Raw genomic sequence first — 17,668 nt, 5'->3', positions numbered from 1 at the left:
AAATTGTTGCTTCAGGTGAAGAACAAGAGGGTGTCTCCTCCTGTTCCATATATCCATATACAGAAGCTGCTTGGGCTGGCAGTTGAACTCCATTCCATACAACCTCAGTGCCTGGAGACAGACAGTCAGGTTGTGCATCCATAGCAGAGAAGGAATGACTGCTAGAAGGAATGCAGGCAGAAGAAACGCCATGGTGCATCTCCAGCAGCACAACTGGATGCCTTCATCTGCCCCAGCTGCAACAAAACATGTCTCCCACATCGGTCTCTACAGCCACAGCAGGAGCTCTAAATTTCCAACAGTTTGACGTCATCTTCCATCGTCTCCCGAGGCAGACTGATGCCAACAAGAAGTGAGGAGAGAGCATCTTCCACACCTAACAGTAGGCTGGATTTGGGAACCCAGGCATGGTTATAGTGGGGAATGGCTGGGGCTCAGGAGGAATAGCCAGAGGCTGCTACTCTTGGCCCTAATGTCACATCCTCACCATCCATTTGGGCTTTCCCCAAAGAACTTTGGGAGCTGTAGTTCCCCCCTTACATAGCTGTAATTCCCAACTCCCCATTAGTAAGAGTGTTTTAACATTTTCTGGTTAACACCATTATTTTGCGGAGCCTCCATCAGCGTTCCCTGTAGTAGTATGAAGAGTAGAGGCACCTTAATAACACATGGTGTTAAAACCGTTGCCAAGGTCCTCTGTGCTTGGAGCGTGGCTAACAAAATGTTTTAGGAACGCTTCTTTGTCCTTCACACTTTTTCGTGTTCGCTATGGGAACCATCTGTATATCACTGGCAAACACGATTCCTTCTCAAAGTGTGAAGTAGCTCTTACTCACCCCTCACACTTGTCATGTTAAATTACAGATTGAGATTGGATGACCTTTCCCTATTAATCAAATCCAAATCGGTTTGTGACACTGTTACTATGAGCAATATTATTTTGCTGGTCCCCAGTTAACCCATAAGTGTGTCATCCCGAATCTTCCCCCCCCCCCATGTGCAAAAGTGAACCCGTGAACACCTCTTTCAGGGCCCACTCCATGTGACGGGATACAGCTTTATTTGGTTATTTAAACATTGCGATTGGTTTAGTGCCTCTTTCTTTCTGCCAGTTCATACCAATATAACACGACGGCCTATATAAACAGTAAACTCTATGTTAGCTTTCATGGGTTGGAAGGAATTCCTAGCGTTACTTCCCTATTTCTAGGGAAATTTCTGCGTTGCTTAAGAGGCAGAAACGTTGCTGGATGGGCAGAGAGAGAGAAAGAGACTCTGATCACTTTAATTTGCGCGATGGAAATTCACACACGTTTCTCTCTTCCTACAACACGCGACACCCCGCAGACGGGCTGCCCTCATTAAATAAAAGATAGGTGTGTGTGTGTGTGTGTGTGTGTGTGTGTGTGTGTGTGTGTGTGTGTGTGTGTGTGTATATACAAAAACACACACACACACACACACACACACACACGAAGCCAGGAGTAGCTAGCAGGTATGGAAGCGCGCTCTTTCTTGCTCTCCCACCCAACTCCATTGACGTCACGAGCTGGAATTCCTTTCCGTCGGGGTTGCGCGCGCGCCCCCGCCTGCCTTGCTCAAAGCCTGCGAAGAGCTTGGCTGGGCTCTCCTGTCGCAGGAGGGCAGGCGGCTGAGCAGCCCCGCGGGTCCCGCCGGGCCTCTTTCCGGGAGGGAGGCGCGTCTAGCAGGGCGTGGTGGGCCGGCCGTGCTCCTTCAAACCCCCCGCGCCGGACAGGCATGTGGCGCCTCGACGCGAGCCTGGTTGTAGCCGGGGCGTGAAGTGGCCGCTTCGCGCTGCTCCGCCGTCGAGTCCCTCGGACTGTCCCGAGCCTCCGTCGTCGTCTGCAAGGGGTGAGTCAAGGAAGGAATGGAAATGGGAAAGTAGGCAAGCAAAGGAAAGCAGCAGACCGGTGGGCTGGGTCGGTGTCTCGCCCAATCTGGGGCGGGAGTCGGAGACTTCCCAGGGGCGCAAGCTTCAGGGATCCCTTCGCGTGGGTTGGTTCCAGCGTTTGTCGATCTCGTGTTCTCTGTGATGGGCAAGGGAGCAAAATACTGCGAGGTGTATAAGTGCCTGTTAGTCCTTATAGACAGATACGCGTGTGAGACCCGGGTCCTGCGTGCATGTAAGAAAATCATATTTTAATCACTCGCACATCTTACAGGGTTGACTTCAAGGATACTCTGCTTATCCGCAAATGTGGTAACTTGGGAAGGAAGTACTGAATAATGGGATAGTCTTTCCAGGTGAGAGTAGTGTTCTACCTAATCCTAAAGCTAATGGCTCCCTGGGAGTAGAGAGATGGTTTGACAAGGAAAAATAGTGGGGTACACTGCCCGATCTTGAAAACATGTATTTCCTGGCATCAGAAATGGGTGGTTGGGCTATGCACTCTGTACTTGCTCTGCGACAGACTTTTCCATTGTGCATATGTTTCTGCGGTTGAGCTTGTAGGTCCAAGGAATGAGTTCTAGACAACCTGATGTAAATGAAGCTTGGTGTTTTTAGGTTAGACGAGATGGGGGTTTTGTATTTTAATGGCTCACATGTGATTTGTTGGCCAGAATCATCACAACCCTAATGGCTCTGGTACCTCTCACTTGAGTCAGTCTACTAGTAAGAAATAATGGGTACTGTGAGTTTCCATAAAGGGAACCTGCAACCTAGCCTCTGTTATCAGAAGAGCCTTCATGTCTGCATAGATTACCCGGAAAATCCTGGATTCCAGTGGCCATTGTAATACTGATTGGAGAGGGGTTATTATGTAAAAAGTGGTGCTTGTTCAGAACAATTTGAACATTATGAACATGGAGAGATGGTAGACGAAGGAGATGGTAGCCAAGAAAGGCAATAAGCCAATTTTGGCACATATTTCCCAGAATTCTGCAGACATGTGTGAGCTGTGTGAGAACACTTATCAAGATGACCTCCTGCTGAAAGCAGATATCTCTTGCTTGATGTGCATTTGAAAATCTTGTTCAAATAAATCTGAATATTTGTAAGACAGGCAGACGCCTAGTGCACGCTCCCCCCTCCCCCCAGTTTCGTAGCTTCCCGAGTGCAAATAGAAGCTTGCACTGCAGAAGGTATCACAGTGTCCTGAGTGAGATGAGCAGGGCACAACTGGCACAGCATAAGCATAATCATGAGGAGAAGGAAGGACAAAAGACGAGTAAGAATGCATCGCGATACGGCTCCATAAAATTATGCATGTGGTGGAGAAAATGGATTGAGAGGTTTTCTTCCCTCTCTTGTGACTGGGGGGCGGGCGGGCGGGGGGTCTTCCAATGAAGCCAAGCAGTGGAAGATTTGGGACAGAAAAAGGAAGCACTTCTTCACACAGTGCATACTGTACTTAGATAGCTTTAAAGAGGATTAGATAAATTTATGGGAAACATCAGCAGGAGAGGACTGTCCTTGTGGGCTTCCCATAAGCATCTGGTTGGTCAGCGGGGAAAGAGGTGATAAGACTAGATAACCCTTTGGCTTCATTTCAGAGGGCTTTTATGTTATGGCAAACTTGTCAAAATGCAAAACTAGGATTTGTAATGCTTTTTCTGCTTAGTGCTTTTCTCCCATTACTGTAAAAATAGATCCATGTGTACATCTAATGCTGAATTGTTGGCATCCGTCTGGCTTGAGAGAAGTCAAACTGCTGAGGTAGTATCAGAAGAGACCTCCCCAGGGCATAAGTCCAGGCAGTGTGTGTGGAGGTTCTGGGCTGCTCATACAACAAGACCCGTCCCCCCCTTGCCCTCACTGATGTAGTCCGAAGGAAAGCAGAGCAATATGTTTGGCATCAGCTTGGCTGCAGGAATTGCTAGAAGGAGGCGTACAAGGTGCCATCGTACCATCTTTGGGACCCCAGTCTGGATTTGTGAAAGGTTTACTCCTTAGCCTTTTCTTCTCCTGAAGATAGCCTGCAAGGCAGCGGAGGTTTAGGATCAGAGTTTTCCTTCTCTTAGATGGGATTCCTTCCCAGGTTGATGAGCCCCATCTGCCCCTACATTCAGTGTTGAGTGCATTCATTAAAAAGGAAAAAACAACAACCCCAAAACATTAGACTACCTGGGACCGATCAAAATTCACAGGGGATATCATGCCTTATAGACCTTTATATAGACAGTGAACTCAATCTTCACTCAATCTGTGTCCAGTTCTCCATGCTCGTATTGGCCTCAGTTGTTCAAAACAAAAAAAAGTTGTCAGCTGAACTGCAAGGCAATGGTTGTGTAATAAGAACCTCTATCTGCTATCAACTTTCCACCACTTTCTGCATTTAACAGAAGTGTCTCAAAATCAATGCTTCCATCTTCCAGCAACAAAGAAACATTGGCTTCCTGGGGGGCTATCCAGTGTTTTGTTTAGCACCACATCCATGACTCTCAGCTTACAGAGTGAAAGAAGTGTGTGTGTGCAGAAGTAAAACCGGAAGCACCAGCGCTGTTTAGCCACACGCATTCTTAGGCTATATAGAACAAAAAAATGAACTTTGGGCCAATGCAGATATTATGGCTTCAATACCGAGGCAATATCCCCCCCCCCCATACCCCGTTCCCACATGTTTTGTTTAAAAATCCTGCCTGATTAAAAGTTTGGGTGGACTTGAATTTTTTTCCACATTTTGTTTGGTGATAATAAAGAAGCTCTGGAATTTTTCCAACTAAAAGTGGCAGTTTAACTCATAGCTGTGCATGCAGATGTAAACTGCCTCTTCTATGGCCTAGCTTATTTGGTGGGTTTTCTCTATGATAAAAATGTTTTTGGCATGCAGAGTTGGAAAATGGAGCTCTAGGAGATGACATCACTGTTCCTGCTGTGAAATAAATGGCAGTCATTTATGGGGGCCCTTAAAGATGTGAAAGCAAGTCAGGCATAAAATTTCACTCAGTTCTATACAGTCGTACCTTGGATCCTGAACGCCTTGCTACTCGAATGTTTTGGCTCTTGAACGAACGCCGCAAACCCGGAAGTGATTTGTGGTTTGTGAACATTATTTGGAAGCCAAACATCCAATGTGGCTTTTGCAGCTTCCAATTGCATGCAGGAAGCCTTGGTTGTCGAACATTTCTGGAAGTTGAATGGACTTCTGGAACGGATTGCGTATGACAACCAAGGTACGACTGTACATGAAGCTTCAATGAAAGTATGGATAAAAGTATCATAACGCATGCATTGTGGTCAATTTTTATTACAACTGGAGTGGAAAAGATTCATATAGCATATCAACACTACAACGCAAATATATGAATACGAGTTGTTGCCTCCACATGTGATGGAGAAACAGAGAAAGCCTACCCCCTTAAAAAGCATGTTGTATGGCATCATCATGGGAGGGACATATGGTGAATTGGTGATGGCCATTTCACTGATAAATAATGGTACAGTGATTAATTATTTAAGAGGCAATTCCCTAGTACCCTATGTAATGAAATGAACTTTTTGAGCCTTCTTGGAAGCAAAGTTCTCAATCAGATCACTGTAATGCAAACCTCTCCCAACATTCATCTGAATTCAGTGCTAATTCTAATAGGTATTCTTGAGGCATAGAAGAGTGCGGGTAATTTTATCCATTTCAGCTTTGAAAATTACATCTCACCAGATGCAATGAGAATAAGTACTACACATAAATTGGGGTAAATATATTGACTATTAGGGACGCGGGTGGCGCTGTGGGTAAAAACCTCAGCGCCTAGGACTTGCCGATCGTATGGTCGGCGCTTCGAATCCCTGCGGCGGGGTGCGCTCCCGTCGTTCGGTCCCAGCGCCTGCCAACCTAGCAGTTCGAAAGCACCCCCGGGTGCAAGTAGATAAATAGGGACCGCTTACCAGCGGGAAGGTAAACAGTGTTCCGTGTGCTGCGCTGGCTCGCCAGATGCAGCTTTGTCACGCTGGCCACGTGACCCGGAAGTGTCTCCGGACAGCGCTGGCTCCTGGCCTATAGAGTGAGATGAGCGCACAACCCTAGAGTCTGGCAAGACTGGCCCGTACAGGCAAGGGTACCTTTACCTTTATATTGACTATTATGTTTATGGATAAATTGAAGGGATGACAGACCTGCTTTATTATTATTTTGAGGTTGATTATATAACTTAAAAATTCTCTTGATCTCAGTCAATAACTCCGTTGAATCAATTCCCACTTGGGAGGCAGTGTCCTAGTGCCCACTGGAGAAACATCTTTTCAGCCCTTTCCAAAGGCATCATCTTCCAATTTAGCCAACGATTTAACATCAAGTGTGAATTCACCCTTGCCTTTAAGCAGCACCATTTGCTTACACTTGTCATCTAGGTTATTTCATCAGCCTTCAGTTGAAAGACAAATGCATGATTCAGGGACTTAGCAGGCCCTTGAGACAAATGCTAAGAGAAACCAAGTCATGAGATAGCTTTCTCCATTCTAAAAAGCTAGGGAGTGATTTGATCATAAAATTTAAAATAGTCTTGTGTGGGGTCTTTTGGTGAGAGTGGTCCATGTATGGTATAGGCTACCAGCCTTTTTGGACCCAGAGGCATATTTGGCAATACACCCAAACCAGAGAAAAAGTAGGCGAGTCAAACACCAAATGGGAAAAGCATGTACCAGAAGCATTCTGGGGAAATGGAGATAAGAGGGTGGGGTGACTGGATGTCTTCACCTTTATTTCTAGCCAGCCCAGTGCCATCCATTGTGGGGGGGGGGGAAATACCTGGGAGGGGACATTGGCGGGTTGCAACGGTGGTGTCTGAAAGCACAGCATATTGCCCATGGGACCCCAGAAGTATGGGCTGTTTCATAAATGAACCTCCTCCCCCTGAAATTTATACTGCAAATTTAGCTAGTAGGCTGCCATGATCACTAGTGTTGGTCACACTATCCACTGCTTAGGGGCTATCCAGAGATCTGAGTCTTTACTATCCCTGCTTAGATATATAACCTGTTTCATGGCTCCTTCTATGGCATAGAAATGTGGCCTGACCTGATTGGTATAACTGTAATCTGTTGCTAGTAAAGAAAACTAGAAATAGTGGTACCTCAGGTTACATACGCTTCAGGTTACATACGCTTCAGGTTACAGACTCCACTAACCCAGAAATAGTACCTCAGGTTAAGAACTTTGCTTCAGGATGAGAACAGAAATCGTGCAGAAGTGGCGCAGCGGCAGCAGGAGGCTCCATTAGCTAAAGTGGTGCTTCAGGTTAAGAACAGTTTCAGGTTAAGAACAGACCTCCGGAACAAATTAAGTACGTAACCAGAGGTACCACTGTATTGAATATACTGGAAAATTTCTGAGAAAAGAGAGTTTGTGGAGGTAAATTTAACACTTTTCCATGCCATGATGTATGAAATGAGAGAATGATCTCAGGATGAAAACATGGCTAGAAAGGAATATATGCTTTGATTTGTTTACATTTGGAATTTGAGCATTTCCCCCATGCTGCAATTTTTATTGTTCTAGAAAAAGAAGGATGAAGGAGGTAATGGCTAATAACAGTACAACAAATATATCTCAAGCAAGAAAAGCAGTGGAGCAGCTGAAAATGGAGGCATATCTGGACAGGATAAAGGTAAATTTCAAACTGTTACTATGTCTACATATATTACATCATAATATAATGTTTATTCTTGGGGTGCATAAATATTTGGTCAGCTTGTGCTGAAACAAAGGACACATTTCTAGCATTGACAGGATGTACATCTCATGCCTGAAAATCAGTTGGCTGTTGACTTGAGGATCAGATTACACCAAAATGATTTCTTGACGAGCTTTGTAGCCACCTCTCACTGTAGATAAATCTCGCTCTCTCTTGATAAGGGCCATCTCTCCTCTTAATTCAGGAAAAGGTACATTATTTCCTTTCCCAAAGGAGTCAGTGTACTTATTAAATGTCAGACTTGATGCATTCTTTTCAGAGTACAATTTACTTTTGCTACATTGAACAAAATAGGATTCAGAGGCATTCTAAAGCCTTGATGGTCTTTACATTTTCAGCTTGCTGTACAGAGGGCCCACTTTCTACAGTAATAAATTAAATGGTGGTACACGTTGAATTCACAATCATGCAATGGCATGAAAAGCAAAACACAAATGGCAAATCTGCTGTTTTTTCCTTGTCAGAAACTGAAACTGGATGCCTTCAGCTACAAAGCAAAAGTAGCTTCTGAAAGCGCCTCCATAAGCACATGTGTATTGAAAGTGTTAAGACTGTGCCAAAGCAGATTTTGCTTGAAGTTATAAAAGCAAGTGACTCTGCTTCTAAAGATAAACGGGTCTAATCCTGTATGGTGCTTGAATAGTAGAGGCCTAGGAACCATTTGTAAGCCACTGTGCCTTCATCAGAGGAAAAGTGAGGTATAAGTGTAAATACATTATTAGTCCACAAGATGCATCTTTGTGTTGTTGTTTTTTGTGGGGTTTTTTGGGTATGTGTGTATGTGTGTGTGTGTGTGTGTGTATGTTCATAAACCACTATATATATATAGTACCACTATATATATATATATATAGTGGTACCTCGTGTTACGTACTTAATTCGTTCCGGAGGCATATGTAACCTGAGGTACCACTGTATATAGAGAAGAGCAATAGCTATGATCCAGAAACTCATACGCCACTGTTATTGTGAGAGTATTTTTTTTAAGGAAGAAGGTTAGTTAAATTTTAATGAATTAGACAAGAGTGATATAAATCATTTGTGTAACTAAATGTCTGTGGATATCCAGTGGGTTGATCTTGCTGCCTTCCAATCAAGAAACACTGTAGTTGTTTTTTATTACAAGTGACAGATCACACACAGTTATATACAATAGCTATTGTGTTTTCTCTCTTCCCTTTTTTAAAAAGAGGCTGAGCAAATATCTCTAAAATAAGTGTTGTGAGATCAACAGTGGCGTTACGGAGATGTTTGTGGATGTGCTCATTTTAGACAAAGCAAAAGCAGAGTGGGCGTTGTCACAAGAATAGCAATTATGTCTGTCTTGTCATGGAAGGTGACTGTAGTAATTGCAGCATTTTCTCTTGTCACTGAATCTTATAATTATAGTGTATCTAACAGGATTATGTTCTAACTTGGGCTGCTTCTAATCACCTCCTTTGCTCTGAAATGTAATGGTAAAATTCCACAGTTTCCCTCAAGGTTGTTAACTCACGCTAAAATCTCAAATGTTTGATAACTTGAGCCCCTGAGTAGTCATTTTATCTTGAGGAGGAGGTGGAGGATGTGGTAATATATATGTAGTAGATAAAAGAGGGCAGGAGAAGGAAGCAGTATTACTTTCAGTTAATGGAGAAGCATGGAACTGGGAGGTGTCAAATATAATTTTGCCCATCCATCTTCTTTAACTTTGAGACATTCATCACACAAAACTACCATCTCTCAAAAGATGAATCTATAAAACAGAATAACTCAGTCTTTGATTATTTCAGATTTTACTGGAATAAATGGAAGTTGTTAGAACCAATGAGCAAGTATCGGAAGGCTCAGTTAAGGAAGATTTAGTGGTAGTTATATGCAGATGTGATTTCTGATTTTAAAGTTTTACATAGTTTTTGTTTATATGTATGGTTTTTAATTTCATTTATGGATAGTAGTACATATATATATATATTATAAATAAAATAATACTTATCCTCATGTCTTGGACAAGGAAGCTCATTGCAATATACACTGAGCAAAAAGTGGAAGTTGCTTTGAGGGTTCTGTACTACTGGCTTAGTCTTTATTAATAAGTAGGTTTAGCCCACAATTGCTCTTCTGCATTCACTGTGTAGTGAGGCAGGGAGGCCAGGACACCAGCAGAAGCTGTGTCCGAGTGGTTCCAAGTTGTACTGATACATGAAGGAAATGTTTCCCAAATGAAATTCAGCTTTCTCTGGTGTTGTAGAGGATTAGCTAGTTTCTTCCCACCCTGCTGCCTTTGTCCATTTTCCTATTGCACTAGGTCATACCCAGGAGAGCTTTTTGGGACTTGGTGCAGTTCTGCTAGTTGCTAACTGGGTGTTATAGCTGTGATAAGGAACAATGTGAATAATCTCAGAGCCACCACCCACTACAAAGATATCACTGTCTAAATCTAACCCAAGTCTAACAAGCCATTTAAACAAAGATAATGATAGTCTTTATATATTGTCCTCTTTCATTTTGTTTCGTTTTAACCAGTTGAGAGTTCAATGGAGCTCTTCTGATTCTCCAGTCAACACTATAAAACATCTGATAAAAGATGCAGCAAGACAGCAAATGAGCTGAACATGTTCTTCACATTAAAAAGTAATTATACACTTTCTACCGGTTCAGCCTGTGTGGGCACCATTTTCAGGCACTGCCACAATCCTGGAGAAGGCAAATGAATTATCATAATGAACTACAGAAGATGTAGGATTGCTTTATACATTTACCAAAAGCAACATATTTCTGGGTTTGCGATGGCATGCTGTGCCCCCAGGGCATTCCTCATTTGCCTATTAAGAGGACCCTTCTTGCTGCCCAGTGCCCAGGTTTGAGAATAAAGACTGTGTGCTCTGAGGTGTGTTTTTGCTTTTATTAGTTCAAATCAGTACTCTGTGGAAATATTTCAACTGATTCCGTTGGCCCTGTGGCAGCAGTGATGATGTTAGGTTTCTGTCTCCCCCCTCCCTCCCTCCTTTTTTTTTTTTTTTTGTTCTAAACCTTTCTAGGTATCCAAGGCTGCTGCTGATTTATTGGCATACTGCGATGCTCACATGGGAGAAGATCCCCTTATTATTCCAGTGCCCACATCTGAAAATCCCTTCCGGGAGAAGAAGCTCTTGTGTACTATTCTCTGAATCACCTTGCAATTAAAAATGACCTTTGGGAGAAAACATTACTGATGGTGCATGCCTTTCCTCAAGACATCTTCTGTACAATAATTTAGCCCAAAACTGACTTGCTAAGAACACAGTATGTTCTTAAGCTAGTCTAATGCCAATTTTTAAAAACCAGTCCTTTGTACTAAGCATTTCTGTCGACTTATTTTTTTAACGAAGGAGCCTTATTTGGTTTCAGTTATATGCATAGCTGTCAACTTTTCCCTTTTCTTCCAAGGAATCCTATTCGGAATAAGGGAATTTCCCTTTAAAAAAGGGAACAGTTGACAGCTATGGTTATATGATAGTTTGATTTTGCTAATTAGAGTGTGTGTGTCTATTCGTGAGAGATTCTGATACCAAGATGAGCAATATCTACTCTCAACTTTTAAAAATCCTTTGTATTTTTATTTAAGAGTTGTGCTTAGTGACATCTCAAAACACTGGACCTTTTAGAAATCTAACTTTCCCCTATCTTATAGACAACCGTTAAAACTTCTGTCCCTTAGAAACATAGGAAGATGCCTTTTACCAAGTCATAGTGGATAAACATTGATGACGATATCAGAATTTTTAATATTTTAAAAATGTAAATATTAAGTTTTTCAAAGGATAACTAGGTTAATGTTAAATAATCTGGCTATAAAAATGTTAGCCCTACCAGGCATATTGCATTAAAGCAGGCTTTTCAAGTGTAAATGACAAACCCGTTTGATCATTTCTCAGATAGGAATATTTATACTCTACCAACTAAACAAACATAGGCAATTCATTTTTGCTTGATGAAAACAAATCGTTTTAGCCTGCCCAGTAACTATATCAGATCTTGCGTCAGCCAATTGGTCATGGCTATTTCATTTTATTTGCTACTTTGTTTTTGTGAGGGTGAATCAGGCAGTGAAGCAAGATGGAGCAGCACAAGGGAAGAGGGAAGAGAAGACAAAATTTGTCTAGTGTGCAGGTTTCCATATCCCAAACATGCAGCACATGTGCACTCAGATGTCCCACTAAGTTCAATGGGACTTATTCCCAGGTAAAAAAGGGTATAGGATTGCATTCTAAACCTCAAAAACTATCATAGTTGCTGATGGTAAGAAGCACCCTCCATTGGAATATTTTTTCTTAATACGTAAAAAAAGGGAAACATGCAAAAATGCATACAGCAAAGAAAGGCAATGCTGAAATGAGAATGCAAGGGTAAAAAACTGTAAATACTCTATTTACTTGCAAGTTAACATGGTTAGGGATCAGATTTGCACCACTTAGGAAATATATATGAAGTATCAGTAGAAAACTTAAGTCAGTGAGTTAAATTGCTATTTTCTTCTTGCTTATTTAAATTGTTTTACCCTGATGGAGGCTCGTACAGGAATATTCTCTAGCCCTATGAGGAGGTGCCATAGTCTGAGCCTGGGATCTTCTGCATACACACACACACACAAGTTCTGTACCACTGAACAATGACCCTTCCTGTTCCTACTCAAGGGAATTTGGAGATGGAGGGTTTTTGTTTTTGTTTAAATTCAAGTTAAAATGAGACCATGGTGATCTCATCTCACTGGTCAAAATGGCACACTGAAGTTTAGCAGGGCCAGTTCAGTTTAAATGAAGAATTGTTGCTCAGAAGTTTATACAAATTTTGCAGATATTGATTTCCACACTTCGCACTGTAAACCATGAATTGCCATTACAGGATGGAATCATAGGCTATTTAGCATTTGCTTTTATCCCAGGCTCAACACCAAAATGCCACCACCAGTCTTGGTCATCTGCATGTTCTTAGTATAGTTCAGCACACATTAAGCAACTGTATTTTCTATGTTTGTTTTGTGCGTTAGCTCTTACTCTTAAGTATATCTTCAGGCCCTTGAAATTGTGGCACAAGGATGAACAGGGTGTTTCCTTCGAGATAAACAGGTAGTACCTCTAAATTATACAGTTAATGTGCTCCTTGCTATGTGATCAACAGTGTTACTGTGGAACCTCAGTCCTTTTCTCCTCATTTAAGTTTTTTATGCTTTCAATATTAATTTTAATAAAGGTTATTTTGATTTGTGATCGTTGTCTCTGTAATAGTTTGTCTGCTTGTTTGAGAAGAGTATAAATGTTTTACAAGTTGTGTGTCGTAATCACACACCTGGGATTAAGTCCCTCTGGTACTGTGGATTCATTTCAACTTTGGACAAACCACACCTTCTTCGCCTCAATTCCCCCTCATAGATTTTGAGTACTGATTTTAGAACTGAATTCTACTGCTGGATTGCTGTTTTATGATGATCATTGGTTTTTATAATTTTTATGTGATATTGCTGTGTTACATTTTAGTGATCTTTATTCTGCACTGGGAACCTTCTGGTTAAAGGGTAGGTTTTAAATAAAAGTAATAATATTCAAGTTTCATGTATCTTGCCAGCCTAATTTGTGTATTATACATTAAAATGCTTTGTTTAAAAAGTAAAAATCCAAATAACAACTTATTAAATGCTCAATCTGTTAACAAAATAAGACAGTGTTCGAGTTTTGAAATTTTGTTTGAAGGGCCATGCTGCCCAATATGAGGTATGCAAATAACCTATATTTCTCTGTTGCTTACTATGGGTGTCTCACCTCTTCAGGGAAGGTAAAAAATAAAATACAAAATGAACCAAGAAGTTCCATAATCCCAGACAGTTGAATTGTGACTCTACAGTTTTATCTCTGTTCCTTCTCTTCCATGCCAATTCTAGCTGTAACTTCCCATAGTGGGGGAGAAAGCTTTTTCCCCTCACGAAATGATTGGGCAGAATACTCCCTGTACATCTTGCCTTAAATATCTGATTTTATAAGTGCTAGAGCCTTTTTAAAGAAAGGAAAGCTGGGAATCCAGGAATGTAAATAGGCAAGGGGTGGCATGGCCTCAATCCAGGAAAAACTGGGCCATATGTCAACCTGGGTCATTGTGGAATACTGTAATACGGCTTGCCCTGCTGGACAGTTGTAACTATGAACCCATTAAGGATTGTCAGTGACATCACCTTAAAGGTGATGACCAGTGCACAGGGCAAATTGAAGGCACATGTGTGCCTGGCTCAATACATGTGTTTACCCATGAGTGTTCAGGACTTTTGAGCTTTCTCACTGTAGTCTAAAATCAGTGGTACTTTCACATTCTCATGCTATTGCCCTGTGTCTAAAAGACAGTATCTCTCCCCCCGCAAGAAATCTCCAAAGGCTTCTGCTCTTGTGTACATCCTCAGCATCTTTTGGTAGGTCAAGTGTGTGTTTGGAGGGAAGATGGAGCTTAGCCTGTCTGTCTGTAAGCAGCGGTAAGTGTGGGATGCTAGCTGACACCAAAATTCTTCATGGTATGCCATTTCCATCTCCACCCACCCTGGACACTGTAGAAGCTGCCTCTTAATTAAATGTAAATTTATGTCTCTGGCTTTGAATCCTAAATATGAAATTCAAGACAAAAGCTGACACATGTAATGGTTTCCATTCCTAGAGTTTTATGAAGATAAAAACCTATTCCATTCCTTATCTATCATCATACTGTAATATATCTGTGCTCAATAAAACCAGACTCTCATTTTAAAAGAGATTTAGCAGATATGGCAGTTTGTTTAAAAATGCCTTTAGAAAGCAAGAAAAACAATTAGTTGCTTTCTTCATAATAAGCTCCACTAGGGAACCCTTTCTACATCATAATTGATTTAATTTTAACAAGGCTGCGCAAGTTACCATGGCAACATGTTTACTTATCCTTTTCCAACTGAAAAGGCCTAAACCGGCACAGTGAACCTAGAAGATGTAGGCCATAGCATGTGTTGTATTCTCTCTCTTTTTTAAAGATTTCTAAGACATTAGAAACTAAGTTAAATGCAGATGTAAACTATTTCATAGTATCTCTAAATAAATATATTTTTAGAAGGGGGGGGGGGAAGGAAGGAAAACACTGCATTCCAAATGACCTCACCCAGAGATTTCACATAAATGTTGAACAGACTGGGGGACAAAATGGAGTCCTCCCAGCATAGTATAGTACAATTGTCAGGGGGCACAAAAAACCCCTGACGTCATGAACGAAACTAGCATTAGGGAGAATATATTAACCTATATTGCTAATGTTAGACACAAGGGCCAGTAAAAAAGCTGGTAACTGTAAGGCCGTATTGTGAGTTAGTAGATGCTGCTTGAACCAGGAACCAGCACTTACAGCTCATCCTCCTAGCCATTTCATTATACTATTTATATATTTGCTATTTTACTGAACCTTAAACAGCTGCTCACCAGCAACAAAAGGCAAAAGCACAGGGACCAACACGCTGCAGTGACCCAGAAGTCAGCTCTAACCCCATCTGTACACAGGCAACAGGACCTAATAATGTTGGCCAGCTTCAAAGGTTTATTCACCTGTTCATCTTCCAATATGATATATACAACCATCTGCAGGCAATACCCGTGTTCTACATAGGACAGGAAGACTAGCCTCTGCAAAAGAATAAATGGATGCAAAACGGACATCGGAAAGGAAAATTTTCAGAAACTACTTGGAGAACATGTCAGCCTCCCAGAACACTCTGTTAGTGACCTTGAGGAAGCCATCCTTAAACAAAGGAACTTTGAAGGGAAACTCCAGTGTGATGCTGCTGAATTACAGCTCATCAAGAAGTCAAATTCTACCATCAGTTCTGAATTGAGACAGCAGGTTTTATTTTGACTACAGGTGTTTGTGTTGTTAACACTGTTGCGCAAACAGCACTTATTTTACATTTAAGTTTACGTTCATCTTCACGGTCTGCATTTCTTGCATGCCATTTCCCTCTGACCTTGCTGCCAACGTTGTTCTCTCTGTACTCCTGTGATTATAGCTGCCTGGTCTCTGTAGGTATAGCAAAATAACTACTGTACAGTATTTTGTTTCTAGCAAAAGTGTGCAGTGTATGTTACACTGTATGCATTACATGCTCCTTCCCACTTGGCAATCGTTTTTTGGGGAAAATACTTATGAAATAACTTTTTTACAGCTGTTCTATTCCTCCTTCAACCTCCTTTCCAAATGGTTTGTAGGTTGATTTATTGCTGCCACCTGCTGGATGAATAAATAAAATTATGCATGTTGTAAGTGAAAGGGAAGGCTTGATCATGCAATTATATTGTGAGAGACTGGCAATGGACTGAAGCGTGCAATGAAATAGCACCTAAAGAAGGAATTCTCATTTACCTCAACTATTTGCAGTACATTACTCTTACAGTGGTACCTTGGGTTACATACGCTTCAGGTTACATACGCTTCAGGTTACAGACTCCACTAACCCAGAAATGGTACCTCAGGTTAAGAACTTTGCTCCAGGATGAGAACAGAAATCGTGCTGCGGCGGCAGCAGGAGGCCCCATTAGCTAAAGTGGTGCTTCAGGTTAAGAACAGTTTCAGGTTAAGAACAGACCTCCGGAACAAATTAAGTACTTAACCCGAAGTACCACTGTACTGTAATTTTCCTATACAAATCTCAGCTGAAAAGAGATTATGGTTCAGAGGAAACCAGAAATGGTGAACTAGGACACATAGGACTTGTGTCACTGCTGGGAATGGTAGCTTGTTTCAAAATGCAGATGCCTAGAGAAATCAGATTTCAGTCCTGTCCCCCCCCCATTTGCAACCCAGGCAAGAGCTTTTTCTGTGGTAGCCCCAAAATCGTGGAACTAACTCCTTACAGAGAGATGCACCCTTAGCATTATCAATGTTTGCTGAAGATGCACCTCATTACCTATGACAGCTGAAAAGTATTTTATAAGCTACCTGAAAACTATAAAGAAACCCGATGGATAAGAAGTCAGGGTACATATATAAATGAATTATAAAATTTGCAGCATGTGGATAATGTGGAATGAATTGCAGTGAATAATGCAAGTGCACTCTAGAAAATTAAGGTGTAAATCTCATTGTAGAAGGTGTGGGCACAATTATTATTATTATTATTTGGTCTCACATATAGGGTTTGCCAGCATTTTAATGGTCCTACTCCTGCATCTTTGCCATGCAAAAATTAAGCAGATGAAGCTTCCCACAATCATTTCATCTCCATATTAGGAAGAGCTTTACCTGCTAGATTTCTGCATGCCAGGCTGCTGTTAAAATCATAGGGGCAGTACCAGTAAAGCAATTAGCAGCCATAGGTGCAGGGTGGTAGGGTTAGGAGACTAAATGACTGGATCAGGCCAACTTAAGCGAGAGAGTCAATAGCTGTAACAGGTGGACCATTCCCTACACATGCACGGGAAAAAAATACATGTTTTATTTCTGTACTGCCCTTCTTCCCAATCAGGAGCCAGGACAGTACACGGCATCATTAATAACAGTCAATTTAAACATCAGATAGGAACCACCCGCTTTTTCAATTTAACCTCATTTCAACAGTTGGTGAAGAAGCCCTTTGGACTAACGACTCACGATATCAACAATGACACTGGAATTTACATTTATCTATATTTGCTTTTTCAGCAACAGAGGTGGATCGTTGTAAACTTTGGTTTCATCGATTTTCAGTGTATAAAGACAATTACGAAGAGTCCCTCCTCTCCCCTCGTACAGGTAATTTTATTAAGTCCCGTTTGTGATTCTAGTGGATTCTTCAAAGTTATCAGTGGATAACCCTGTCCCGCTAGTAGGCGTGCTGCCAGCAGAAGAAGGAACGTGCATTCCCACGTACCACTCCGCCCGCCTGCAAATGTAGCGAGATTTAACCCTGCATCTCAGGAAACAGCCGGTCCTGGGGCATCTGCTTGTTTCCCTTGAGAGGCGCAGGACGCTGCTGCTGGGTAGGAGCCAGGTCTAGTTCCCGCCTCCCACCCGCAAGTTCTTCGCA

The 17,668-nt window shown here is 41.8% G+C and overlaps 1 protein-coding gene across 4 annotated transcripts; it reads left to right on the top strand.

The window, feature by feature from the left end:
* The first annotated feature begins 1,572 nt into the window (after positions 1-1,572).
* On the top strand, positions 1,573-12,881 carry GNG4 (G protein subunit gamma 4). Of its 4 annotated transcripts, XM_081186248.1 has the most exons (4): positions 1,573-1,872; positions 2,184-2,265; positions 7,458-7,566; positions 10,674-12,881. In XM_081186248.1, exons 3-4 carry the CDS (start codon positions 7,468-7,470, stop codon positions 10,800-10,802), a joined length of 228 nt encoding a protein of 75 aa, XP_081042374.1. In that variant the 5' UTR covers positions 1,573-1,872; positions 2,184-2,265; positions 7,458-7,467; the 3' UTR covers positions 10,803-12,881. The 4 variants fall into 4 exon arrangements, with proteins under 4 accessions (XP_081042374.1, XP_081042373.1, XP_081042376.1 ...); XM_081186247.1 differs by lacking the exon at positions 2,184-2,265 and having other exon boundaries at positions 1,575-1,872; XM_081186250.1 differs by lacking the exons at positions 1,573-1,872; positions 2,184-2,265 and adding an exon at positions 2,058-2,144.
* Positions 12,882-17,668: the final 4,787 nt, after the last annotated feature.

This window comes from Podarcis bocagei (genome assembly GCF_964188305.1).
Source record: "Podarcis bocagei genome assembly, chromosome: 3".
NCBI lineage: Eukaryota > Metazoa > Chordata > Lepidosauria > Squamata > Lacertidae > Podarcis > Podarcis bocagei.
This window is presented reverse-complemented; position numbering and strand designations above follow the sequence as displayed.

What these genes read in the sequence shown, in the direction of transcription:
- GNG4 (XM_081186248.1), top strand. Translation starts at nt 7,468, where the DNA reads ATGAAGGAGGTAATGGCTAATAACAGTACAACAAATATATCTCAAGCA. An exon ending in CATATCTGGACAGGATAAAG is followed by an intron (nt 7,567 to 10,673) that starts GTAAATTTCAAA and finishes AAACCTTTCTAG; the next exon opens with GTATCCAAGGCTGCTGCTGA.